The sequence below is a fragment of the Cajanus cajan genome, chromosome 9 (assembly GCF_000230855.2).
Source record: "Cajanus cajan strain Asha chromosome 9, NIPB_CcT2T_4, whole genome shotgun sequence".
Lineage (NCBI taxonomy): Eukaryota > Viridiplantae > Streptophyta > Magnoliopsida > Fabales > Fabaceae > Cajanus > Cajanus cajan.
The window spans coordinates 12212531-12239489 of NC_138525.1; the positions used below are offsets into that span (position 1 = coordinate 12212531).

The 26959-nt window shown below is 38.5% G+C and overlaps 1 protein-coding gene, 1 non-coding gene and 1 pseudogene across 2 annotated transcripts; 2 read left to right on the plus strand and 1 right to left on the minus strand.

The window, feature by feature from the left end:
- The first annotated feature begins 4467 nt into the window (after nt 1-4467).
- On the plus strand, nt 4468-6993 carry LOC109805640 (transcription factor MYB52-like). Its single transcript, XM_020367813.3, has 2 exons — nt 4468-5377; nt 6519-6993. Exons 1-2 carry the CDS (start codon nt 5215-5217, stop codon nt 6869-6871), a joined length of 516 nt encoding a protein of 171 aa, XP_020223402.1. The 5' UTR covers nt 4468-5214; the 3' UTR covers nt 6872-6993.
- Nucleotides 6994-11041: 4048 nt separating this feature from the next.
- Nucleotides 11042-16594, plus strand: LOC145951940 (uncharacterized; annotated as a pseudogene).
- LOC145952228 (small nucleolar RNA R71) lies at nt 11637-11742 on the minus strand. The gene has a single exon (XR_014429907.1). It is a non-coding gene; the product is annotated as a small nucleolar RNA R71 (small nucleolar RNA).
- Nucleotides 16595-26959: the final 10365 nt, after the last annotated feature.

Genomic DNA, 26959 nt, shown 5'->3' on the forward strand with positions numbered 1-26959 from the left:
CTAATTGAATGTTTGTAATTGTATATCTGAAAATGAAAATTAATTAAACCTTAGACACCCTTTTAATAGATTAAAATTGTTGAAATCGTAGAACCCACATATTTGTAAAATCGTGAATTATCGAATATCATGTTTTATTGATACCATGTTGGGCAATAACTTGGGCTCGTTGAGCATGGGAACCATAAAATGGTTGTAGCCTTGACCACGTCGTACATAGGCTTGGCCACGCCAAGTGTGAAAGCTCAAAATGCTTACAATAATATTAATGTCGAGCATGAGTTTGGTCACGCCAAACGCAAGAGCTCTAGTGGCTCCTTGGATGCATGTCACCCGGCACGGGAAGAATCACGTCAGGCTTAACCTTGCCAAAGGCTTGTAGCCTCACACGTGCTAGGAGTAGGGTGTGTCTCACTAGACACGGCTCTATTGTAGAACCTAAATTTCATATGCGTATAGGTGTATGAATTGTGTAAATAAGTCATACTCATACTATGATAAGTGACAAGAGATTTGTGCTAAGTGAATGAGATAAACAATAAATCGTGAAGTAATTGTTGAGAATTATAAATTGATAAGAGATTTCTTGTTAAAAGTGCATAAAGTCTTGAAGTCATGCATCATGTGCATATGTGTTTTGTGATGAGTATGATGCAGACTACATTGTTAAGGAAGATCTCTTGTGTAAAAGCTTGGAGATTAGTCTATGGGGATAGCTTGGTTTGAGAAGTCCTAGTTTCGCTCATTGTTTGCATGGGGTATATCTAGCACAACTCAGTTATCCCGACGAAATCCTAGTAATATATCCTTTTAGTGAGAGTATTGTGATGGTTTGATCCAACATGTACTCTAATACTACTCAGCCTTTGGGAAGGGAAAAGTGTTTCTGCTAGCACCACATACATATAGTTAGGAGAGTCTAATCTTGATATGATCATAACATATAGCTTGTATTTGAGTTATATATATTGATTTATATTGTGATGGGATGAAGTATGAATTGAGTTGTATTGGTTAAAATTCTATCATGTTACTTATGTATTGTTTGGTGAAATATATGATTATCTATTTAATTATTTTGTTTGTGTGTGGCTATTCAATCTTATTCTACAATGACAATTGAAGATATGTTCTCACTCTCCTGTTTCTTTTGGGGATATTTTTATGTGTTTGTAGGAGACAACCTTTTTGGAGGGGTCTAGTTAATAAGAAGATAACTCTAACACCTATGACATCAGAGATTTTGGAACATGATTTTATGGTTTTTTTTTTCTAAGGACCATACTTTATATTTTATATGTATTTCTTTAAATATTTGAAATAATTAGATTTTTCATTTGAGTGTGAATTTAAGATGTGATACCTTTTACTTTTATATGAGTTATTCAATACAGTAACTTTTTTCATAAATTTTATATGTTCATAATATTATGCATGATAGGTAGAGGGTATCACATTAATTATTAACTATCTACATGTTGAAGGTTAAATAATTGAACGTAGGTTCCAACATAAATTCATATATTTTCAAGAAAAAAAAATTTACTTTTTAAATTTTTTCTCTAGTCCTTTCTATGAAATGATATTGTAGTTTACATTATCATTTTGTTTCTTATAAAAATACTGGAAGCAGTGTTTGGTAATCCATATATGGAATCTTCAAATTAATATATTAATTAGAGCTGTCAAAATACCGGTGAGCCAATCCGATCCACCACGAGTTCGAGTCGGGTTGGGTAAAAAAAATTAAAAATTTCAGTATGGGCCGATTTTGAACCCGACTCACTAAGAACCTGACTCACTCGGGTTGAACTCGTGGTGAGTCGGGCTGACCAACCAACCCGTAATAAAAAAAATTATTGGGCCAATGCAGCCCATTAGGGTTTCAATTTGAACTTCACAAATCACTTCAGACCCTCTCACTCTCACACCCTCAGACTCTCTCACATGGTCACCATACCGTACCAGCCACCATAGCTGCCACACCACAGCCACCATAGCTGTCACCACACCGCACCATAAGCCACTGCACTGCACCGCACTGCACCGCACAACTGTCACCGCACCGCATCATGAGCCACCGTGCGCACCGCGAGCCACCGCCGCACTGTGAGCCACCGCGCACCGCGCACCGTGAGCCACCGCGAGCCACTGCGCAAATCAGACATGTATATTCTGCAAGCACCGCAAGCCACGTGCGCGAATCTTTTTTTTTATAAATTCGGTGAGCCAACCCGTTTAATCCACCAACCCGTGGTAAGCCAGGCCAGGTTCAAATTTTTTTAGCTCACTAATAAATAAGTTAGGTTAGGTTGACCCACCAAATGGTCAACCTGTAATAAGTCGAGCCGGGCCGAGCCGGATTAACTACCGTGACAGTGGTTTAGTGGCTGTTTTGTTGAATAGGTCTCTAATTATTAATTGAATTTAGCAACTAGTACTGAATTTTCGGCCTCTAAATGTATTTTTTCTTATTGCATATTTTTTGATACATAATTTTTCACTCTTTGAAACAATTTCTTGAAGAAAAAAAACTATAATTAAAACATCTTTTACGCTAATTGTCACCCTTTCAAAAATGTAAGTCTGTACATTTTTTTTTTATAAAAAAAGTTACACTTTCTTCCCATAATTAACATACAAATATTATAGCTTACTATATGTATAAATAAATTTATGTCCTTATATATAATTTGAATTGAGATGAGTAGTAAGAGACTCACGCCGCTCAATCAAATTATGTGATTAAAAATCAAATTCTAACTCTTATGAATGCAACAAACTCAAACTAGGAAGTGATACTTATTTATTTGATGTTTATCAAATTTTTATGTGTTCGATGGAAAACGCTTATTTGTAATGAATAGAAAAATAAGTAAATTAAAATTCTTAAAAAAATTAATATAAATCTAAATACAAATATTAAGGAAGTATTTAATTGATTTTATTAATATAGTATTTTAATAAATATTTACATAAACTCTTATTTTTCTTCTACAACATTAATTATACATATTTAATAAATATAATATATTTATTGAATTTAATAAATATAAATCTAATATATGTACATTAAACATACAACTGAATACATTTATATTAAAATTTCTTATTAAATAAAATGAAATTATCATAAATTTAATACTTCGCATATATATAATTTATCTCACAATTTCTGTTTTTAATAATTATTTTAATAAAATATTTTTAATTATATTAAAAATTTATCGAGTGGATGATAATATAGTAAATAATAAATATTTTTGAGTATATTGAATTTAAAAATCTTGTAATGAATAATATTCATTGGCTAAAGTTATTTTTATTTTTCAAATAATCTAAATATATAATTTAACTTAAGGATGGATATATAGTGTAATACTCACGGCTAAAAAACACAAACTAATTTTGTTTCCATGTTTTAATATAAGAAAAGGGGTTACTTTTTGTCACCAAAAGAAAATATAAGAAAAGGGGATATCTAGCGCAATATTACTCTAGAGATGGCAATGTACTTTTCTTTAATTATGTTAAGTTAAATAAACTAATTATATATTTCAACCATATAATATAATACGTTCATTTTTATAAGAGAGAAGTGTAATTTATTTTAAAGTTATTGAACTTTTTATGTATTTAACAATCTCACGTCCCACATATGTCTTGTTACTGCGATATCGATATTCGCACAGCTTTCGATAAATTTGATTAATAACTAAATAAGTTTTATATAGAAAAGTGATTTAGTTGGAAATAAAGTATGAATGATTTGTACAATTTTTATTGTTGAATAAATAATTATTCATATATTACATCTACGATTTTGTTTATCTTTTAGAAAAAGCTTCATATTTAAGTTCGCCAGTTTCATTCTTTTTATACAAGTAAAATGAACTCTAGCATATACAAAAGAAATACCAAAACTGACCAATAAAATCAAAGAGAAATCAAACGAATTTCATTCCAAAATAGACAAACAGATTTTGATAACTTTCTAATCATATACCACTCCACATTCGGTAAAAATAAAAATAAAAATCATCATTGCAATAAAACAGACCCTCCTGCAGTGCATTTAATTTAATATTACAAAGAAAAACTTTTTATGCACACTCGTATGCTTTTCTATACTTAGAAAGAGAAAAGAAGAAAAAAATATATGAGTGACAGGTATAATAGGTATACTTTTTATCCATATGAAAATCGAATTCATACTATAAAGAGTTTACGACAACTCAATAAAAAGAGAGATATTAAATAAATATGAAATCAAACTCATACTATAAAGAGTTTACGTCAACTCAATAAAAAGAGAGATATTAATAAATATGAAGTGTCAAATTGGGTTTGAAATATTTAAAAAATTTAATTGTGATCCACTCGCTCAATATAAAATAGTTTTATACATTTTAACTAATCAGAATATACTATAAATAATAAATTTATCACTTTTTACACTATTAGTTCATCAGTATTAAACCCATATTTAAATGTCAAAATATATTTACTCCATCACAAAACCAGGTGTAGCCACTCCTTTTGTCTCCAAAGGGTATTTTTGCTGTACACTAAGCACATGTGGGAAATCAACCATGCTATGGAATTGATAACGAGTTGCCTGTTTATTATAGAGCTAGAATAGTTTGAAAATAAATAAAATGCATGTAAGTCTAAAAATAAAAATAACAGTAATAAAGGAAAGTTTAATTTGGAAGAGAATTTAAATATTTAATAACCAATGGCCAATGACATGCCAAATAGTTCTTCATTTCCATGTAAAGTTGCATAGGAAGGATATACATCATATTAAAATAGTTGGAATACAAGTTTAGAAATATTTTTTAACAAAAAATTTACTAGAAAAAAAATATATTATTTTTAAACAATAAGGTTTTTAAAACTTTTAACTTGTACCACACTTTTTTAAACACTCTCTCAATAGTTGAATTTATTTAAAAATATAAAATTTGATAAATTATACACATCTTATTTAATGACTTTCACACATAATTTTGTGATTTTCAATTAATTTCAAACAAAACTGAGGGCGATGAGATAACTGTATTGTTAGCACTTTGTTTATACCAACTTTCCATCCAAATCCCTAAACCATCCTCTCTCTATATATATCCTTGTTCCCCTTTTTCCACTTTCATTTTCTTATGACTTGTCTTTGTTGTTCTTCATTTCAAGAGTTTGAGTCCACACACAGCCATGGCCAATTTTTTAGCAGCTTGTGATGAGGACATGACCATCAAGCCTCGCCGACGTATTCATCATTGGAACCACGCTGAGGACAAAAAGCTACGCCAACTTGTTCGACAATACGGTCCCTATAACTGGGATTCAATTGCTGAGTACATGGAAGGACGAACAGGTATATCTATCAACCAGATAGTGTAATTAATTACTTGGATTATATATATCTTTCCTCTTATAAATAAATTTTGTCATGTTATCTCATAGATCTAATCAAAGCTTTTTTTGTTTTTCTTAATTCCATTGCCACTAGAGCTAAATTGAGTACTGGATCATGTAATCTATTATGGATATCTAATAGCATGTTAGTGAAAAATGAGAATAGTTTTCCATTTGACAGGCAGAGAAATATTAGAACAATTTTTTAAACATGAAGAAAATAAAGCTTAACTGGAGAACTATATTTGTAGCAAAGATGTATTTTATTTAGATTTAATTATAATCAACTTATGTACGATTATTTAGTTAGATCATGTTCAATTCTTATTTTTCATGTCCCTACTGTGTGTGTACCATAATTTTTTTTATTGATGGTATAAAATTCGTGTCGGTTTGAGCAAGTTTAATCATATATAATATTTATTATGCACACGACTATAAAAAAAAAATAAAAAAAAAAGTCATACTGGTGGATAAATTTTATATTCGATTAGCCTTTGTTCAGTGGAATTTAAAATATTATATAAAATAAAAATTATTGCGAAATATGTTGTATTAGACTAAGAGAGGTTTACTTTAATTAGAACAGATATTAGTACTTTAACAATATGTCTCCATGTTTATTGTTCCTACTTTTCTTTCTTTTATTTATTTATTTATTAATGTGCTATAGATGATAGATAAATCTCAGGGTGTCAACATTGTTAAAATACATTGGTTTTATAGTGATACTTTGTATGTCAAAAGTTTTATTTAAAAAAATTAACACTGAAAATCAGTATAAATAATACGTCATTTGATTAGGGTAAACCTATAATAAGTGAGGCTAAAGTAATAAACATAAAAGAATTATGTTTAAAATTTGTTACATAAAAATAAATTATAAAATTTTGTACTATAAATTACAATAAAGGTAAAAAAAAAAAAAAAAAAAAAAAAAAAGTAACCCATATTTATCATAGGTTGTCACTTAATTAAGACTGAAGTTTGATTCCCAATTTCATTATGATGTTGAAAAAAAAAATGTGGCCAATGTTTTAAATTATAGTTGTATGTAATGTATTTTGAATAATGTGTTTTCATCACTTTTGAATGTTCAGGTAAAAGCTGCAGATTAAGGTGGGTGAATCATCTTGATCCTAGACTTACTAAGAAGCCATTTTCAGAAGAGGAAAAAGAGAGGCTACTTGAGGCTCACCAAGTTCATGGGCCAAGGTGGGCAACAATTGCCAGGCTATTTCCAGGCCGAACCGATATTGCTGTCAAGAATCAATGGAACCTTATAATGACACGGAAGCAAAGAGAGGAACTAAGGAAGATGAGCAGCTTCGAAAACGGTTCAAACACTGAAGAAATGGCTTCTTCTTCTTCTTCCTCGGACAAAGAGTCCAAGGATAGTGGCCATAAACAAGTTCCTTTCTATGATTTTCTTGGTGTTGGTCAACAGAATTGAAGTGTTTTTAAACTTCATGACACCTATTAGATCTCTATTTTCTGGCTAGTTTTCGTCTGGTTAAAAGATTTTAAAAGTTATGGATTATGAATATGTTTAGTTACAAGTTTAGTTTAGAAGAACTTTTGAGAGATTTTTTTTTATATTAAAAATAAGGAATTTCTTTTAGTAAAAAACTCTTAAAAAAACTTCTATCTTGAATCTAAATAGACTCTAAATATTATATTAGAGTGATCAACAAAAAGATTCAACTTTAAATCTTATCTTTTTTTAATTATTTTTTATGAATCTTTTGATGTTTTTTTTTTGTTGTCTCATCTAAGGATAAAATTCATTGGGTCCAAAATTTTAAATTGCAATTATTATTATAATTTCATCGTAATATTTGATATCCTAGAAAATCATGAGTAATGTAGCCAATGTGACTACAGTTGCATTTTTTTTAAGTAAAGCTATAAGTTTTAAATCCATCAATAAACTATTTGTTATTAATTTTTATAAATTAAAAAAAAATCACATATGTTAATAAAAAGACCACCCTTACCATTTCACATGTGAATCCCTCACCTATTATTAGTGTGATACTCTTATACTCTAAAATATTTTAATATTATTACTAAGTAAATAGGCTCCTTTTCAATTTAACTTTTTTTTTTCACACAAGGTAAAAGAATTAACATTTCAAATCTCTTGTATAAAACTTTAATTGTGTTAAATAAGAATAAAACAAGAGTAAATTCGCAAATAAAAAATGTTTAAACATTAAACCCTTATAATTTCTCAAAGGAAATCCAAAACTAAAAAACAACATTCTTAAGATCAAACACAAAAAAAATATCTACTAGTCTTAAATGTTACAATAATCAGAGCAATTTCGTTAAACATAAACCGAAGATTAAACTTCATCTCCCATAGGCATAATTAAACTCATCTACCTAATCAGTTCTTGCATATGGTGTATGACCCAAATAAAAAGAATAAGAACAATAAATACAGGAGTGAGAATATATCTCACACATATAAGCACATATGAAAAATAAAAAATAGTATCTAAGTACAACACATAACATCATTCAAGCCAACTCAAACATCAATAAATCATTTTCATTCAATACATCAACAGTAAAATCTACGAACATTTATCAAGGACTTGTACAAACTCATGCTCCTAATTTATATACATGTAGTACCAATCTCAAAATTTTTCAAAGATGATCCAAATGCAAAGTAGCATATTACAAAGTAACCTATGAACACATAGATTGGATCACCACTTTCTGGGTGACCCTTTCAATCCACTCTTGACTAGGAGAAAATCTATCAAGATCTAGTTGGGTCTCAAAATAGTCCATGGGTCACCTCCCATACTCATTAGAGGATCCCTACCAAAACACCTCCAAGGCCAAGATAGAAGACTATAGAAACCCACATGCATAAATTAAGTACCACCTCTAAACAAAAGTATATGCATGAATGGACTCCAAACAACTTCACCAATCATAAACAACAATAATGCACATGCTTAGAGCCATCATCAATTTGCCAAATCTCTTTATTTGGATTTCTCCACAAGACCAAGCCATGCCTAGATTTCACCATTTTCAAGTCTCTGTCTGGACTTTCTCATATCATCATCATCATCATCATGAGCAAACATTTCATGCAAGGTTCTCGAGTCAAACAACAAGGCCTATTATCTCATATATCTCATAATGTTTTCTTATCATACCTCATCACACACATTACACACAAGCATCTCATATCACACATAATGTTATCATGCCATGCATAAACATCACATATCATTATTCTCATTTATATCTCTTTACTCTTATTACTCACTAAGTCATTATCCTTACTCCTCTTGTTTAATTACTTAATTATGGTCACACTCCATTTCTTCTCATCGTTTTCCCAATTATACATATTATAGTCACCCATTTCCCTTCATTATTAGGTATTATACCTCACATACCTCAACTAAATGTCATCTCATGGTTTCTCATCCCTTCATTGGCTATTACACTCATACAGTCACAATATTCAATTATAAGTCTCCTACAAATTAGTAATTAGTTTCCCTACCATGCCACTTCTTACTAGTCTCATCGTCACATAACTTCCTCCCATTACCAAACTCTTATTTGATTAAGTTAAACTAGCTTTATTATAGGCGAGCACGAGAGCAACACGAGAGCAGCACAGGCGTGTTTCGGTCTAAGCATAGGAATTTTTACCTTTAAGTATGGGCATACTTCCCTATTGAACCCAACATGGGCGTGCATCCCTCTAAGCACAATCATGATTCACTCTCTTTAGAGAAACACATGCATGTTTCTCTAAAGCATGATTGTGGTGCCTCTTGCACATGCCTACATGAGTGTACTTCTCTTAAGCAAAATTATGCTTCTCAATTTAGAGTTGTGAAATCTCTTTGGACTCAGATGATTCACACATAGTTCTTACCCTTTATTTCTTTGTTTTACATCACAACATAAAATTACCCTCTACTCTATATAATTGCTCCAAATTAGCATCATACACTGTTAAGTCTCAATTTTACCTCTTTTTGATGAGACTTATTGAACAAATTCCACTCATCCTTTGAACCATTGCAATATAATTGTTCTCTTTTTGGTTCATTTTGTATGCAGATATAACTAACCCAAATTCATCTAACAATACCTTAATCCACCTCATTTTTTGTACAGGTATTGAGCTAGAGATTTGAGGATTGAAGATCTTTTGGATTGGAAACATAAGGAGCCAAGGAGCAGAGCAGAGTGTCTGCGCCGGGCGTAAGATGACGCTGCGCCGGGCTTGAGAAGAACAGAGCAGTGGACTTTTGGAAGTTGTACATGCGCCGGGCGCGAGACTCCACCACGCCGGGCGTGATCGAGGCAGAGAGTACCTCAATACTCTCTGGAACGAATTGCGCCGGGCTTAATAGAGAATTGCGTCGGGCTCGCTCTAAGGCAGAGAATGCTTGAAAGTCTCTGGAAGACACTGCGCCGGGCGTAAAAAGTAATTGCGCCGGGCTTATAACGAGGCAGAAAGTGCTCAGAAGACTATGCGCCGGGCGCGACAACTTATGCGTCGGGCGCAGAACCCTAATCTGACCTCCCAGGCTCGTATTTGAAGCCATTTTCGAGGGTTTCTCCCTCATTCACACATTGGGCGCGTTTTGGGAGCTGTGGAAGGGATTCTCGGAGCTTGAAGCCGTTCGTGTGTGGGTCTTTCCTTCGGTTCTTCATTTCTCCCTTCATCTCTATTTTGTATTTACCCTCTTTGTTGAGTGGTTTCACCCATTTTTTGTGGGGTTAGATGTAACCAACGAATACTATTGTAATCCTTCTGGTTTTTATGATATATATACATGTTGTTTCATTCATTGTTGTTTATGTTTCTATTCTTAATGCTTGCTTTGGATTGATCACCATTTGCACGATTTAAGGTTCCATGGGTATTGGAAAATAACCTTTGAAACTAGTTCTGAAACATATGCCTAGTGGTGATTGTATCTAGGGATAGAGCTTGACCCATTAGTAGTCTTAACCCTAGCCCGTAATGCGGGTGTAGATATTGGGTACTCAAGGGATTGATATTCAATATCCGCATCTAGGCTCTTTTTCTAAGGGATTAGGTTTGAGTAACTCTTGGGTTGACTAAGCAATGAATTTAACAAGAGATTAAGGACTCATTAGTGTAACGTTTGGTGAAATCTGACCCCACAACCTCACAAAACCATTACCATTTCTACCCTTTTCCACTCACAAACCATTATTTATTTATAGCTTTCATTCCAGTAGTCATGCTCTTCGATTCATATACATGACGAACTACAATTTGGAATCATTCTTTAGTCACGAATAGTCATTAAATGCTTATTTTACCTTCTAATCCCTGTGGATACGATATTTTTACTACTTGAACGGCCGGTATACTTGCCGTGTTTGAGACCGTTGATGGAATTAAACTAAATTTCAATTATAACAAAAGTACTTCAACGGAAATTTCAACAAGTTTTTGGCGCCGTTGCCGGGGATTAGAATGGCGATTTAGTATTTATAGCTATTTGTGACTTGTTCCCTTACTTTTATTGCAAATTTCTATTTCAGCAACTAATTCTTTGGGCTGACTTGTGCACTCTAGTCTTTGGTTTTCTCTTGTATGCAAGGTACTATCCGAACCAGAGGTACTGTTTCTTCTGAGCCATTGTTGAACGATCCTGAGATTGAACGCACGGCAAGGAGGAATAATAGCAATAGGAGGAGAAGGAGGACTAGAGCAAATCCAGTTAGCCAACCAACCATTCAGTTTCCTGAAGCTTTTGTTTCTGACATTCCTGAGTTCACTATGGAAGGTGGAGATGGTACTCACAATAACAATCACAACCGGAGGCGCACTATAGGTGATACTTTCACCTACACTAGCCCGAGGGAGTTCTCAAGCATTGTGAGGCCTACAATGAACGACAAACTAGCAGAAATGAAGCCTGCACTGCTACAGCTTATCAGTTCTCATCAATTTTCTGGCCTGGATCATGAAGACCCACACACTCATCTCTACACTTTCTATGAGTTGTGTGGTTCAGTTGGAGTTTCTGGGGCTGATGAAGAGGCACTTTTCATGAGGTTGTTTCCATTTTCTCTGAATGGTAAGGCTAAGGCTTGGCTTCATTCTCAGCCAAACCAAAGCCTGACAACTTGGAGGGATGTGGAGACCAAATTCTTAGCCAGGTTCTTTCCCCCATCTAAGAACACTGAAGCCAGAACTGCTATTGCTACTTTTGCTCAAGGTGCTGATGAGCCACTATGTGAAGCATGGGAGAGGTACAAATCATTGTTGAGGAGGTGCCCGAATCATGGTTTTGAGGTGGAGCTTCAAGTTCAAACTTTCTGTAATGGGCTACAACCTCAAACCAAGATGATATTGGACGCTTCTTTTGGAGGGTCAGTCATGTTCAGAACTGCTGAAGAAGCTATCACAATCATTGAGTCCATGGCTTCCACAGACTTCAGGAGCCAGCATGGTAGAAGTTCTTCAACCAAGAGAGGAGTTTTGGAGTTGAGTACTCAAGATGCGGTGTTGGCTCAAAACAAGATACTTTCCCAACAAATTGAAGCTTTGAATCAACAGATGGCCAAGCTTCCTCAACAACTTCAAGCTATGCACTCTAATGCTCCTCCTATGCAACAAGTGATGGCATGTGATTTTTGTGGAGGTGACCACCCTAATGGTTATTGTGCCGGATCTTCTGATCCCCAAGGTGCAGAAGTGAATTACATGGGGAATCAAGGGCGGCAAAATTTCTCTCAACATCCCTATCCGCAAAATTCAAATCAGGGGTGGAGAAATAACTATGGTGGAAACAAACCAGACATGAATGCTTCATCAAGTAGCAGACCTCCACATCAACACCAACACTCACCTTTGTATGAGAGAACCACCAAGTTGGAAGACACCTTGCAACAATTCATGCAACTGTCTATGTCCAACCAAAAGAACACTGATGCCTCAATTAAAAATTTGGAGATACAGGTGGGGCAAATAGCAAAGCAGCTAGCAGAGCAGCATAAAGGTTCTTTCTCAGCCAACACTGAACAAAACCCGAAGGGGCACTTGAATGTAGTATCTACAAGGAGTGGTCGGGAGTTTGTGGTGAAGGAGAGTGAGAAGAATGATGAGAGCAAGGAGAAGAATGACACAGGCGAAGATGATGATGATAGTGTTGATGAAGAGATCATCTTAGAGGGCCCAGGAGTGTGGAGAAGGAGTGGAGGAAGTGAGTCGGTTGTAGAGAATAAAAAAAAAATTGAAAATGACAAAAAGAAGGAGAAAGAAAAAGAACTTGAAAAAGAGAAAGAAAGAATCAGTAGAGAAAAGAATAAGGCGCCCATGGAGGAGAGGAATAGTGTGAAGGTGCCACCCACCAAGAGCTTACCGTATCCTCATGCACCTTCAAAAAGGGATAAGGAGAGGCAATATGCTCGGTTCTTGGAGATTTTCAAGACCCTGCAAATTAACATTCCGTTCTCCGAGGCATTAGAGCAAATGCCTACATATGCCAAGTTCATGAAAGAGCTCCTCACCAAGAAGAGAAAGTATTTTGAAGAGGAGACCATTACATTGGAGGCGGGGTGTAGTGCCATTATTCAGAAGATGTTGCCAACAAAATCCAAGGACCCTGGTAGTTTCACTCTTCCAGTCACTATTGGGAGTTTAGCTATTGGGAAGGCCTTGCTTGATTTGGGGGCTAGCATCAATCTCATGCCCTTATCTATGCTTCAGAGGATTGGCGATTTGAAGGTGAAGCCTACTCGCATGACTTTGCAGTTGGCGGATCGATCTGTGAAGTATCCTCATGGCATTGTGGAGGATGTTCTGGTGAAGGTGGACCGTTTCTTATTTCCCGCTGATTTCGTGGTGATGGATATTGAAGAGGACGTTGATGTACCTCTCATTCTTGGCCGACCATTCATGAAGACTGCAAGAGTTCTAATTGATGTGGATGATGGGAAGCTTAAGGTGAGAGTGAATGATGAAGAGGTTAACTTTGATGTGTTTGATGCCATGCACTACCCCAAGGACAAGAGCAGTTGCTTCCGGGTTGATGTCATTGATGAACTTGTTGAAGACTCCAGGAAGCATATCTCTTTCACTAACTCTTTGGAAAAAGTCTTAGTCAATATGGTTGAATACCTCCATGAAGAAGAAGATAGAGAGGTTGAGGCATGTTTGAGGAGCCTTGACTCATATAAGGAGGTGACACCGGACTCAGTGCACATGGAAGATTCGAAGGATGATGGGGAGGTGATCACCCCGAAGCTCGAGTTGAAGATACTCCCTTCTCATCTAAAGTATGTGTTTCTAGATGAAGGTGGAAGCAAGCCGGTTATCATAAGTAGCTCCTTATCCCCATTGGAGGAGGAGAAACTTGTGAGAGTTCTGAAGTTCTATCAAGGGGCAATTGGTTGGTCTATTTCTGATCTCAAGGGAATTAGCCCAGCCTATTGCATGCATAAAATATTTATGGAGGATGAGTACAAGCCGGTTGCTCAACCACAGAGGAGGCTTAATCCTGTGATGAAAGAGGTGGTGAAGAAGGAAGTGATTAAGTTGTTAGATGCCGGCATGATCTACCCTATTTCTGATAGTGCATGGGTGAGCCCTGTGCAAGTAGTTCCAAAGAAGGGTGGCATGACGGTGGTTCGGAATGAGAAGAACGAGCTGATTCCTTCTAGAACGGTCACGGGGTGGAGAATGTGTATTGATTATAGGAAGCTAAATAAGGCTACCAGGAAGGATCATTTCCCACTCCCATTCATGGATCAGATGCTTGAGAGATTAGCTGGTTAAGCTTATTATTGCTTTCTTGATGGGTATTCAGGTTACAACCAGATTGTGGTGGATCCGGAAGATCAGGAGAAGACCGCTTTCACTTGTCCTTTTGGTATCTTTGCTTATCGGAAGATGCCATTTGGATTGTGCAATGCTCCTGCAACATTTCAACGATGTATGCTAGCTATATTCTCCGACCTGGTGGAGAAGAGCATTGAGGTCTTCATGGACGATTTCTCCGTGTTCGGGTCTTCATTTGACGAATGCCTGACTAATCTTGAAGTGGTGCTTAGAAGATGCTTGGAGACCAACCTTATACTCAACTGGGAAAAATGCCATTTCATGGTGACCGAGGGGATAGTTCTGGGGCACAAGATTTCTCACAAGGGCATTGAAGTTGACCCAGCCAAAGTGGAGGTAATAGAAAAACTTCCTCCACCCATCAATGTCAAAGGTATTAGGAGTTTCTTAGGGCATGCTGGCTTTTACAGGCGCTTTATAAAAGATTTTTCAATGATAGCCAAACCCCTGAGCAATCTCCTAAACAAAGACACTCCTTTTTGTTTTAATGATTCTTGTATGAAGGCTTTTGAAGCTTTGAAGGCTAGACTCACCTCTGCACCCATAATCACTGCACCAGATTGGAAACTGGATTTTGAACTCATGTGTGATGCTAGTGATTATGCGGTTGGGGCAGTCTTAGGCCAAAGAAGGACCAAAATTTTTCATGCCATTCACTATGCTAGCAAGGTTTTAAATGAGGCACAAATCAATTATGCCACTACTGAAAAAGAGTTGCTAGCCATAGTGTTTGCATTGGAAAAGTTTCGGTCCTATTTGATTGGTTCCAAAGTGGTTGTGTTCACAGATCATGCAGCCATTAAGTACTTACTCACCAAACCGGATTCCAAGCCAAGACTCATTAGGTGGATTCTTCTGCTTCAAGAGTTTGATTTGGAGATAAGAGATAAGAGTGGCAAGGAGAATCTGGTTGCTGATCACCTCTCAAGGCTCATAAATGATGAGGTGACCCTGAAGGAGAGGGAGATCTTGGAGGAATTTCCTGATGAGAAGCTGTTCATGGTGCAAGAGCGACCCTGGTTTGCTGACCTGGCAAACTTCAAGGCAGCTGGAGTAATCCCTGAAAATTTCACATGGCACCAGAAAAAGAAGTTCCTCCGTGATGCTACCTACTACGTTTGGGATGACCCTCACTTGTTCAAGATTGGTGCAGATGGCCTATTGAGGAGGTGTGTCTCAAGAGAGGAGGCCAAGAGTATTTTGTGGCACTGTCACAACTCCCCCTATGGAGGTCATTTCAATGGAGAGAGGACAGCTGCCAAGGTGCTTCAATATGGATTTTACTGGCCAACACTCTTTAAAGATGCCCATAGTCACGCCAAGCAGTGTGACAGTTGTCAAAGGGCCGGAGGAATCACAAGGAAGCATGAGATGCCCTTACAGAACATGCAGGAAGTTGAGGTGTTTGATTGCTGGGGCATAGATTTTGTTGGTCCACTGCCTTCGTCCTTCACAAATGAGTATATTCTCGTGGCGGTGGACTATGTCTCAAAATGGGTTGAAGCCATTGCTACACCCAAGGCGGATGGCAAAACAGTGGTGAAGTTCCTCAAGAAGCACATATTCAGCAGATTTGGTACCCCCAGGGTACTTATCAGTGATGGAGGTTCACACTTCTGCAATACTCAATTGGAGAGGGCTCTAGAACATTATGGAGTCCATCATAAGGTTGCCACCGCCTATCACCCTCAAACCAATGGGCAAGCTGAGGTCTCTAACAGAGAGATCAAGAGGATTCTGGAAAAGACTGTTTCAGCTTCAAGGAAGGACTGGTCTACAAAGCTTGATGAAGCTCTATGGGCTTATAGAACCGCCTTCAAGTCTCCAATTGGTCTCACTCCATTTCAGTTGGTGTATGGAAAAGCTTGCCATCTTCCTGTGGAACTGGAGCACAAAGCTTATTGGGCTTTGAAGCTGTTGAATTTTGATCCTCTCAGCACCGGTGAGAAGAGGAAGCTGGAGCTGCATGCTCTTGATGAATTGAGGCTCCAAGCCTATGAATCATCTAAGCTCTACAAGGAGAAGGTCAAAAGCTATCATGACAAGAGAATTCTGAAGAGAGAGTTCAGGGCAGGCCAGTCTGTGCTTCTGTTCAATTCCAGGCTCAAACTCTTTCCTGGAAAACTGAGATCAAAGTGGTCTGGCCCTTTCAGAGTTAAGGAGGTGAAACCCTATGGTGCCATAGAAATTGAAGATCCTGAGGCACAAAGAAGTTGGGTTGTGAATGGACAGCGGTTGAAACCCTACTTGGGTGAAGAAGTCGAAAGACTTTGCTGTATCCTTTCTTTTAGAGACCCTTGAGGTCTCTTCTTGTCAGGCTCGGGACAGTAAACAAGCGCTTCCTGGGAGGCAACCCAGAGATCTGAACTTTGTTTTTATGTGTTTTGCAGTTACTTGTTATTTTTAATTTTGATTGTTTATTGTTGCGTTATAATTGTATGTTATACTGGTTCTAGGACTTGTTGTGTGGATGTTTATGTTCTATGCTATGTATGTTGTATTATGTTGTTTGTGTTTGATATTATGTGTTAAGTGTGTGAATCATGCTTGAGTGGATAGATTTAAGTTGAATTTGTGAGGAGTGTGAGGAGTGAAAAATCTAGGTGAAAGCTTCAGAGTTAATCACGCCGGGCCTGTCTTATCCACGCCCAGCGCACCTACAGTAATGTGGTCTCTGTCAAGACACACGCCGGGCTCAATTTATTTTGCGCCCGGCCTAGACTTCATTGTAGCACTGGAACGACCACGCCCGGCGCATTTATTGGCGTGCCGGGCGCATTAATAGTTAGGTGCTCCAGGGGTTAGCCAAGCCCGGCGCGCGTAGCGCATTCACCACTGGAAGGTCTGAGCATTAATTGCGCCGGGCCTACCATCTGCCATGCCCGGCGCATTAAATTCTGGCACGTTGTAACCCTAATTGCGCCGGGCGCAGAACGGCACCGCCCGGCATCATACCAGAAAGGGCAAACTTTGGGTTTTTACTGATATGGCGCCCGGCGTGGGTAATTTCACGCCCGACACGACCGCGCAGATGCCACCCACGTTTCACTTCCGTTTCTCACAACAACTCCCTTCCTAACAAATCCTCTCAACTCCCTCAACTCATCTTCCCTCTCCAGCCTCCCTCTCTCAACCTCCCACTTCACATTCTCAACTCTCAAATCACATTTCCCTCTCTCAACTCAGTCTCACAACCCTTTTCTCCGTACTCCACCTCAAGGGCACGCAGCTTCTTTTCTTCTCAAGTGCACGCGGCTTTCCTTCTTCCTCCACGCACTCCACCTCCAGTAGGTTCACACTCAACATTTTCTTGTCTGGTTTTGCAGTTTTCCTTCTTCTTTTTGGGATTTTGGGGTGTTGTTATGGGTGCAATCACGCCAGGCGCGGTACCCTCGGCTGAAGCTGCGAAACGGCCCGTTTCGAATTTAAGAACGGCCGTTCTGATCTTGGAACAGCCCGTTCTGGCCATTTTTTTTCTGAAAACGCGTACTCGCGCCCGGCTTAATTTATTTTTTGCGCCCAGCGCAGTTGGTTCCAGAGAGTCCTCCCTACTCTCTGCGCCCGGCGCAATTATGTTTTGCGCCCAGCGCACGCGCTTCCAGAGAGTTTTCTGCACTCTCTGCGCCAGGCGCATGAACTCCTAAGCCCGGCGCAATTCCCCTCTGAAACCCATATTTTGGTTGTTTTTAGTTCCGTTTTAAATTCCATTTCCAGTCTAGGGCTAGTTTCCTTTTCGGTAAATTGCACTGGTCATCCTTATATATTTTTATGCTCATGTCTGTCTGCCTGGGATTTCTATTGTTTATTTTCTGCAGATGGCCTCTTCTAGCAAACGCCCGCGCCAAAGCAAATCTGGGCAAACTCCGCGCAAACCGACTCGGCCTTATTCTGATCTCTTCCTCACCGAGCGCAACGAGTAGCACTTTGAGTCAGTTAGTGCGAAGAAGTTCATTCTTGAGAGGAGAGTCGAGTTAGAGCCAGGTGAGGCCCCTGAGTTTCAGGCCGAGCTACGCCGACGCCGATGGGGAACGCTCGGTTCTTACCCACTCCCGGCCAACATAGCAGTAGTCAAGGAGTTCTACGCCAATGCCCTGCGATTGGAGGAGGGCATTGCGCCATTGGTTAGCTATGTTAGGGGTGTGCGAGTCCCCTATGACGCCCAGACGATTAATCAATTTTTGGGGACTGCGCTGAGGGATGATGAGGGGTCAGAGTATAGCAACTACACCATGGAGACGATGGACCCCGCTCTGGTAGAGGCTGCTATCTGCGTACCTGGACGTGGGTTCCACAGGAACCGATCTCAGTTGCCTCTCCACGTGAAGCGCCGGGACCTTCTTCCAGTGGTCAGGATCTGGTCAGCCTTGGTGCATGCCAACATTCTCCCGTGCTCCCATGTATCTGACCTGCACTGGTCTCGGTCCATGCTCATGTATTGCATTATGACTCAGAGGACCGTGGACCTGGGCGGCATTATCTGTATGGAGATCGCTGGCTGCGCCAACTCCGCACCTGGCTCAGCACTAGGACACCCATCCCTCATCACCCAGTTATGCCAGTTGGCAGGGGTGGATGTCCACTCGCCACCATTTGAGGGTCCTGGCAGGGCCATTGACAGCAGATACATCTCTGCCTACTGCCAGGACCGCGCGCCACCAGCAGCCCCTGCCCCCGAGCCTATTCATATTGCTGGGCCCCAGGAGGACGTACCCATGGATGATGCTGCTGCCTCAGACCCTCCACTCACTATCCATCAGCGTTTTGACGCCTTGGAGGGTCGCATGGCCACATTCATGCAGCGCCAGGAGGACCGCCTGGATACTTTCATGCAGAGGCACGAGGGCCAGATGGCATCACTCCACCGTGGACAGACTTTCATGTTTGATGCCTTCAGGAGATTCACACTCCACTCTGCCCCTGATTACCAGTTCCCCACCACCGCTGACTATCATGCTTACACGGGGTGGCCTGGGGACCAGGCTCCTTTCTTTGGGGGGGGTGGAGCTTCCGAGGATGCTGGAGGTGCTGCTGAGGAGGGTGGAGCTGACCCCGGAGCTGCGGATGATGACCAGGCCCATGATGATGCAGATGGAGCTGGCCTTGGACCATTTTAGTTTTATTATTTGTTGTCATTTAATTTTTCTGTTTTTCAGTTGTAGTTATTTAACTGTTTTAGTCCCAGAACCTTATTTTATATATCCATTTCTTTTTGGTGATTACTTTGTTGGTTCTTTTTGTGAATATTCTGCTTTAGCATGGTTTTTGATCTTGTTGATACTTGCTTTGCTTGTGGTTGATTCTGGATTGTAGTTTGCTTGATGTTTATAGTGTTTGTACCCTGGACATTTTCAAGTCACATTAGATCTTTAGTTCATGACTAGTTGCATACGGGTTTCAATGTTGATCATAGAACTGAGCTGAGCTTGATAGTTTGTGGATGCATAGCCGGGTGAGGTTTGAGCCTAAACACTGATGAGTGAACTACGCTTAGGTTGCATGATAGACTTTGCTTGAGTTTCCCTGGTGGTTTGCTTATGTTATGCACTTATATGATCAAGGCATTCACACTTCCATATTTTGTTAACCATCTAAGCCAAAAAGCCATATCCATTTTCCACTTGACCCATACCTTCCTAAGCCTAAACACCATACCTTCCACTTGTCCCAAACCATGAAAAATTAACCATAACCCTTGCTTTGGTTAAGAGAGCAAACTGAAGACATCAAATAAGTTGGGGGAGTTGAAGAATGGGGAATTTTGGGAAGAAGAAGTATATGGTCAGCCATTACAAAAAAAAAAAAAAAAAAAAAAAAAAGAAAGAAAGAGAAAAACAAAGCAAAACAAAAACAAAAATATTAAGATGCAAAAATGTAAATATGCATCTCATAAAGGCTAATGGCTTGGATCAGGTAAAGGGCATGTGCCAAATTGTTATAATGGGGTATGGAGAGGGACATCATTGAAAAATCTTATTTGCTCTCTTAAGCTATAGCACCTTCAATCCTTGAAAAACCATAAAACTGCTACCGCTTGACCCTGCTTGACCCAGATTGCCCTAATAAAGACCTTGTGATAAGTGTCTGCATTTGTTTTACCACTGGTTTCATTTGGAAACGAAGAGCAAAGTTGAATTATGTGGCGTGAGTAGTAGACTAGAGAGAAACACTCACCCTGATACACTAGTGTGCATAGAGAGAAACATTTTCCTAGTGAGGATGCATACACAGATAGTCATTACTCCTCTCAGCTCTTTGATCTCTTTTGAAACCTTTGTTTGCACCTTGTCATGTTCTATTGCAATAATTGTGATTGGAAATTCATCTGAGGTTCATGCTTGCGAAAAGAAGATACAAGTGAACTAGGATGTAGAAATTGACTCACTTGCATTACTTGTTATCTGCTAGATTAATTACCTTTTGCTTGAGGACAAGCAAGGTTCTAAGTTTGGGGGAGTTGTTAAGTCTCAATTTTACCTCTTTTTGATGAGACTTATTGAACAAATTCCACTCATCCTTTGAACCATTGCAATATAATTGTTCTCTTTTTGGTTCATTTTGTATGCAGATATAACTAACCCAAATTCATCTAACAATACCTTAATCCACCTCATTTTTTGTACAGGTATTGAGCTAGAGATTTGAGGATTGAAGATCTTTTGGATTGGAAACATAAGGAGCCAAGGAGCATAGCAGAGTGTCTGCGCCGGGCGTAAGATGACGCTGCGCCGGGCTTGAGAAGAACAGAGCAGTGGACTTTTGGAAGTTGTACATGCGCCGGGCGCGAGACTCCACCACGCCGGGCGTGATCGAGGCAGAGAGTACCTCAATACTCTCTGGAACGAATTGCGCCGGGCTTAATAGAGAATTGCGCCGGGCTCGCTCTAAGGCAGAGAATGCTTGAAAGTCTCTGGAAGACACTGCGCCGGGCGTAAGAAGTAATTGCGCCGGGCTTATAACGAGGCAGAAAGTGCTCAGAAGACTATGCGCCGGGCGCGACAACTTATGCGCCGGGCGCAGAACCCTAATCTGACCTCCCAGGCTCGTATTTGAAGCCATTTTCGAGGGTTTCTCCCTCATTCACACATTGGGCGCGTTTTGGGAGCTGTGGAAGGGATTCTCGGAGCTTGAAGCCGTTCGTGTGTGGGTCTTTCCTTCGGTTCTTCATTTCTCCCTTCATCTCTATTTTGTATTTACCCTCTTTGTTGAGTGGTTTCACCCATTTTTTGTGGGGTTAGATGTAACCAACGAATACTATTGTAATCCTTCTGGTTTTTATGATATATATACATGTTGTTTCATTCATTGTTGTTTATGTTTCTATTCTTAATGCTTGCTTTGGATTGATCACCATTTGCACGATTTAAGGTTCCATGGGTATTGGAAAATAACCTTTGAAACTAGTTCTGAAACATATGCCTAGTGGTGATTGTATCTAGGGATAGAGCTTGACCCATTAGTAGTCTTAAACCCTAGCCCGTAATGCGGGTGTAGATATTGGGTACTCAAGGGATTGATATTCAATATCCGCATCTAGGCTCTTTTTCTAAGGGATTAGGTTTGAGTAACTCTTGGGTTGACTAAGCAATGAATTTAACAAGAGATTAAGGACTCATTAGTGTAACGTTTGGTGAAATCTGACCCCACAACCTCACAAAACCATTACCATTTCTACCCTTTTCCACTCACAAACCATTATTTATTTATAGCTTTCATTCCAGTAGTCATGCTCTTCGATTCATATACATGACGAACTACAATTTGGAATCATTCTTTAGTCACGAATAGTCATTAAATGCTTATTTTACCTTCTAATCCCTGTGGATACGATATTTTTACTACTTGAACGGCCGGTATACTTGCCGTGTTTGAGACCGTTGATGGAATTAAACTAAATTTCAATTATAACAAAAGTACTTCAACGGAAATTTCAACATACACCAATAGTTTCATAACAAATCACATGAAACCCTCAAATCATACATCCAACCTGAACTTCCAATATTCCAACATACAACACAACGTAATTCAACCTCATAAATCACAAATTTCATGGCATTTACACTCACACAATAGTAATCAACCTAAAATAATGTTAATCTCATCAAACATATACAATTAATAGTCATATGAAGGTTTAAGAGTTGTTTCACTACCCATATCCCTTATATGCACCCACACGGTGAGACAATATTACTCCCCTTCTTACCTTAGATGGAGATCTCCAATGCCTAGGCACGATCTTTATTGTTTTGAGGCTACTTCACATGCTCCTCTGGATTCTCCTCTAAGTTTTCCCCTACAAACACTATTAGGAATTTCATAAAACTAATGTGTAATTTGACATGACCCTCTTTATGTAACATCCTGATTTTCAAAATAATAATAAGATAAAGTTATTTAAATAATACTTATATATAAATAAAAGAGTAACTTAACAAAAATAAATAAAATAGAAGGGTTAGAAAGGAGTCTAACCTAGAGTCTTATTAGAAATAAGAGAAAATAGCTTAGATCAGTTCTAAACATTTAGAGTTCTTGTAGAGGAAACTCTAGAGGAGAACCTAGAGGAGCATGAGTAGTAACAGAGGAGTGTGCCTATGCCTCATAGATCATCTCCTGAGGTAAGAGAGGGAGTGAGAATGTCCCATTCTGGACACATATGAGAAGGACAAATAATGAGGTGACTCCCAAGCCTCCGTAGGACTTATAATTGTTTATACATTGATAAGATGTTGATATTCTAGGATTGATATTGTTTTATGATGATGATGTTGTAATTCTTGTGAATTAACTGTGATGAATTATGTATTGTTATGTATTTGAATGTTTGAGGGTTAGAGTTGTATGATTTAGGGGTTCTTATGCAATTGGATGAATTTGAGTGGTTTGAAAATTGCCAAATTAAACATGTTTTGTTGCTAAACTAAAGAATTAAAACTTTAAGATGAATTCATATGGGTTTGGAGACCTTAATTCGCAAGGTTTGTGATTCTACAAAATGAAGGATCTACGGTGACACCAAGCACATGCTTAATTAACGCGTTGGGTGTGGTGGTTGTAGTTCTCTGTGTTGGGTGTGAAGAGGGTCACGTCAGGGTGCAAGAGTATGAGCCATAAAGAGGTCCCTAACCTTTGTGTTTGGCAAGAAGTGTCTCACCTGGCATGTTTTGACATCATTGTTTGAGGGGATGATGTTGAATGTGACCAGAATTACACCAGACATAAGAACACTAGAGGGGTCCCAGGGTAGTAGCCATGCTAGGCGTGAAAGAAATAGAGAGGTCCATGACTTCTTTATGCTTGGTGTGAAAATACCATTCTAGGTGCAAACATGGCAAAAAGGTCCCTGACCTCTCTACACTAGGTATGAGCCTTGGCTCGTCGAGCATCACTAATGAGCAAGAAAGTGAGTTTTAAGAGTAACAATAAAAGAAAGGATTATGAGGGAGTGATATTATTAGAAATTGAAAGAAGAGATAAAAGAGTAAAAAATATGTGGGTAGTTGATTAAAATGAAGAAAGAAATGGGAGTGATGATAAGGAAAAAGATAAAGGAAAAGAGGAAGATGATAATTATAATTGATTAATGATAGAGGAGAAGTGAGTATGATGAAAGAATTGATACATTTTACTAAAGAATAAAATTTGGCAATGATGTTGAGATGAGAAAGTCCAAATAGAGGCTTGATAGTGTTGAAATCTAGGTAGAAAGGCTTGGTATCTTATGGAGAGGTCCAGATAGAGAGGTCAGACAAGTTGATGATGTGATATTGAACATTGCATTATTTTTTGTGTTGATAATTTTGAATAGGAGTCCATGCATTCATGCATACTTTCTTTGGAAAGTGATGGGAAAATATGTAGGAGGGTCTCTAAGTTTTTCTGCCTTAAACTTGGGAGCGTTATGGTAGGGAACCTCTAACTAGTAAAAGGGGTGACCATAACTAATTGTAATATTTCGACTGGATCTTGATAGATTTATCCTAGTTAAGAGTGGATTAAAAGGGTCATCTGGAGTGTTGTGAACTGATCCATGTTGATGGAAATCTAACTGTTAAGTCTCAATTTTACCTCTTTTTGGATGAGACTTATTAAACAAATTTTGGTCATCCTCTGAACAATTGCAATATAATTGTTCTCTTTTTGGTTCATTTTGTGTGCAGATATAACTAACCCAAATTTAGCTAACAATACCATAATACATCTCATTTTTTGTGCAGGTATTGAGCTAGAGACTTGAGGATTTGAAGACCCATAGGATTGGAAACCAAAGAGGCTAAGGAGCAGAGAAGAGGTGTTGCGCCGGGCGCAATAAGACCCGCGCCGGGCGAGCAAAGCAGAGTATTTCGTCTCTGGAAGCCAATGCGTCGGGCGTAATATGAATTGCGCCGGGCGCGTGTCTTAAGGCAGAGAGTTTGTTGGGAAGGCTTCGCGCCGGGCGCCAAGACTTACGCGCCGGGCGCGGAACCCTAATCTGATCTCCTAGGCCCGTATTTGAAGCCATTTTCGGGGGAGAAACCTCCATTCTCACATTGGGCGCCTCCAGGAGCTGCGGAAGGGATTCCCAGGGCTTGGGATCGTCCGTGTGTGGATCTTTCCTTCGGTTCTTCATCCTCCTTTCATCTCTATTTTGTATTTGCCCTCTTTGTTGAGTGGTTTCACCCATTTTGTGGGGTTAGATGTAGCCAACGTACTCTATTATAATCCTTACGTTTTCAATGATATATATATTTGTTGTTTCATTCATTTTTGTGTTTGTTTCTTTGCTTAATGCTTGCTTTGGATTGATCACCCTTTGCATGATTTAAGGTTCCATTGAGTATTGGGAAATACCTTTGAAATTAGTTCTGGAACATATGCCTAGTGGAGATTGTATCTGGGGATAGAGCTTGACCCATTAGTAGTCTTAAACCCTAGCCCGTAATGTGAGTGTAGGTATTCGGTACTCAAGGGATTGATATTCAATATCCGCACCTAGGCTCTTTCTCTAAGGGATTAGGTTTGAGTAAACTTATGGGTTGACTAAGCAATGAATTTAACAAGAGATTAAGGATACATTAGTGTTACGTTCGGTGAAATCTGACCCCCCACAACCTCACAATACCATTATCCCATTTCTACCCTTTCCCATTCTAAAACTAATCTTTTTATAGTTTTAACATTCCAATAGTCATGCTCTTCAACTCACATTTACATGACAAACTATAAATTGGAATTATTCTTTAGTCACAAATAGTCAATAAATGCTTATTTTACCTTCTAATCCCTGTGGATACGATATTTTTACTACTTGAACGGCCGGTATACTTGCCGTGTTTGAGACCGTTAATAGAATGTAACTGATTTATAGATTAAAACAAAAGTGTTTAAACGGAAATCTCAACACTAACCCATAAGGATCCCTTTAGAAAAGGTAAGATCAAGAAGGGTAAAGGTTGATTCATAGGAGGAGAGCTTACACTTGAAGACCATTAGGCCTTTAACTAGGTCCATGGTTAGGAGGCTAGAGGAGGCTTCTATAGAGGAGGTACTTCTTAGACCTATGCTTTTCATTAACATTGAGTATGATTCCTCTTATTAGTCCCTTAGTCTCCATTGTATATACATTAATTGTATGATACTTGTACATAGTAGTGACTTGTATAGGTGTATTTTGCCTTTGTATTTGTGAGACACTTTCTTTCTTTTCTTATAAGTTATTCCTTTAGGATTTTAGGGTATGTTACTTGGAGACTTTTGCTTCATTTGACCTTGTATTAAGGGTTATTGATTTTCATATTTTTAGTAGTAGAAGTGGGGTGACAAATAGTAGAGTGTGTGGGTGTAACTAGTAATTGGGCCTTTGGTGGGCCTAGGCTATAATTTTTACATATTGGGATTGTTTTGCTCTATTTAATCCAAGGAATTGATTTAGCTAGGTCTTACCCTCATTAGGTGAACCTAACTAAACCAATTCTAACATTTTTGGATTGGATTAAGTGAAGGAAAACAAGCTTGGCCACCTAGCTCACCTTCCTTGGCCGAAATTACCTTAGCTTCTCCCAAAAAATTGGATGGCTTATGCTACAAGCTTATAGCTTAGCTTGCTCCCTAAGCTTCTAAGTAACTATCAGCTAGCTTGAGTGTAAGAAGGCTAACCATGGTTCTCCTTGAACCATAGTTAGTCTAGCTTGCACCACAAGTTTTTCCCTCACTATATAAGTCTTTTCCTTCACTTTGTAAACACTTTTGATGATATATTTGAGAGATTTTTGAAATTTTTTCAGAAGTTCTCTCTTCCTAAAGTCTCTAACCTCTTTGATATTCATCCAATTCTCTTATCCTCTTTAAGCAAGAGTGTGGTAAGGATTGAAGTGGCTTATCTCTTCCAATGAGTGGCGCCTCTTGAAGAGTGTTTCTTCACCAATCTTTGGTGAAATCTGAAGCTAATCCACCATTGGAGGCTTGGGAAAAGCTTAAGGAGAATCAAGGAGCCAAAGGTCTAGGGAGAAACTTGAAGAGTAATCAACATCAATCCAGTTCCAAAGCAAGTTTCCATCACATGTGCTCCTAAACTTTCTTGTATTGGTGCACATTTTTGATGATGTTGGAGATTGGTACCATGTACATATAGAGTTAGGAGCATGAGTTGCATGAGTCATTGAATAGTTTTGTGGATAACCTTGA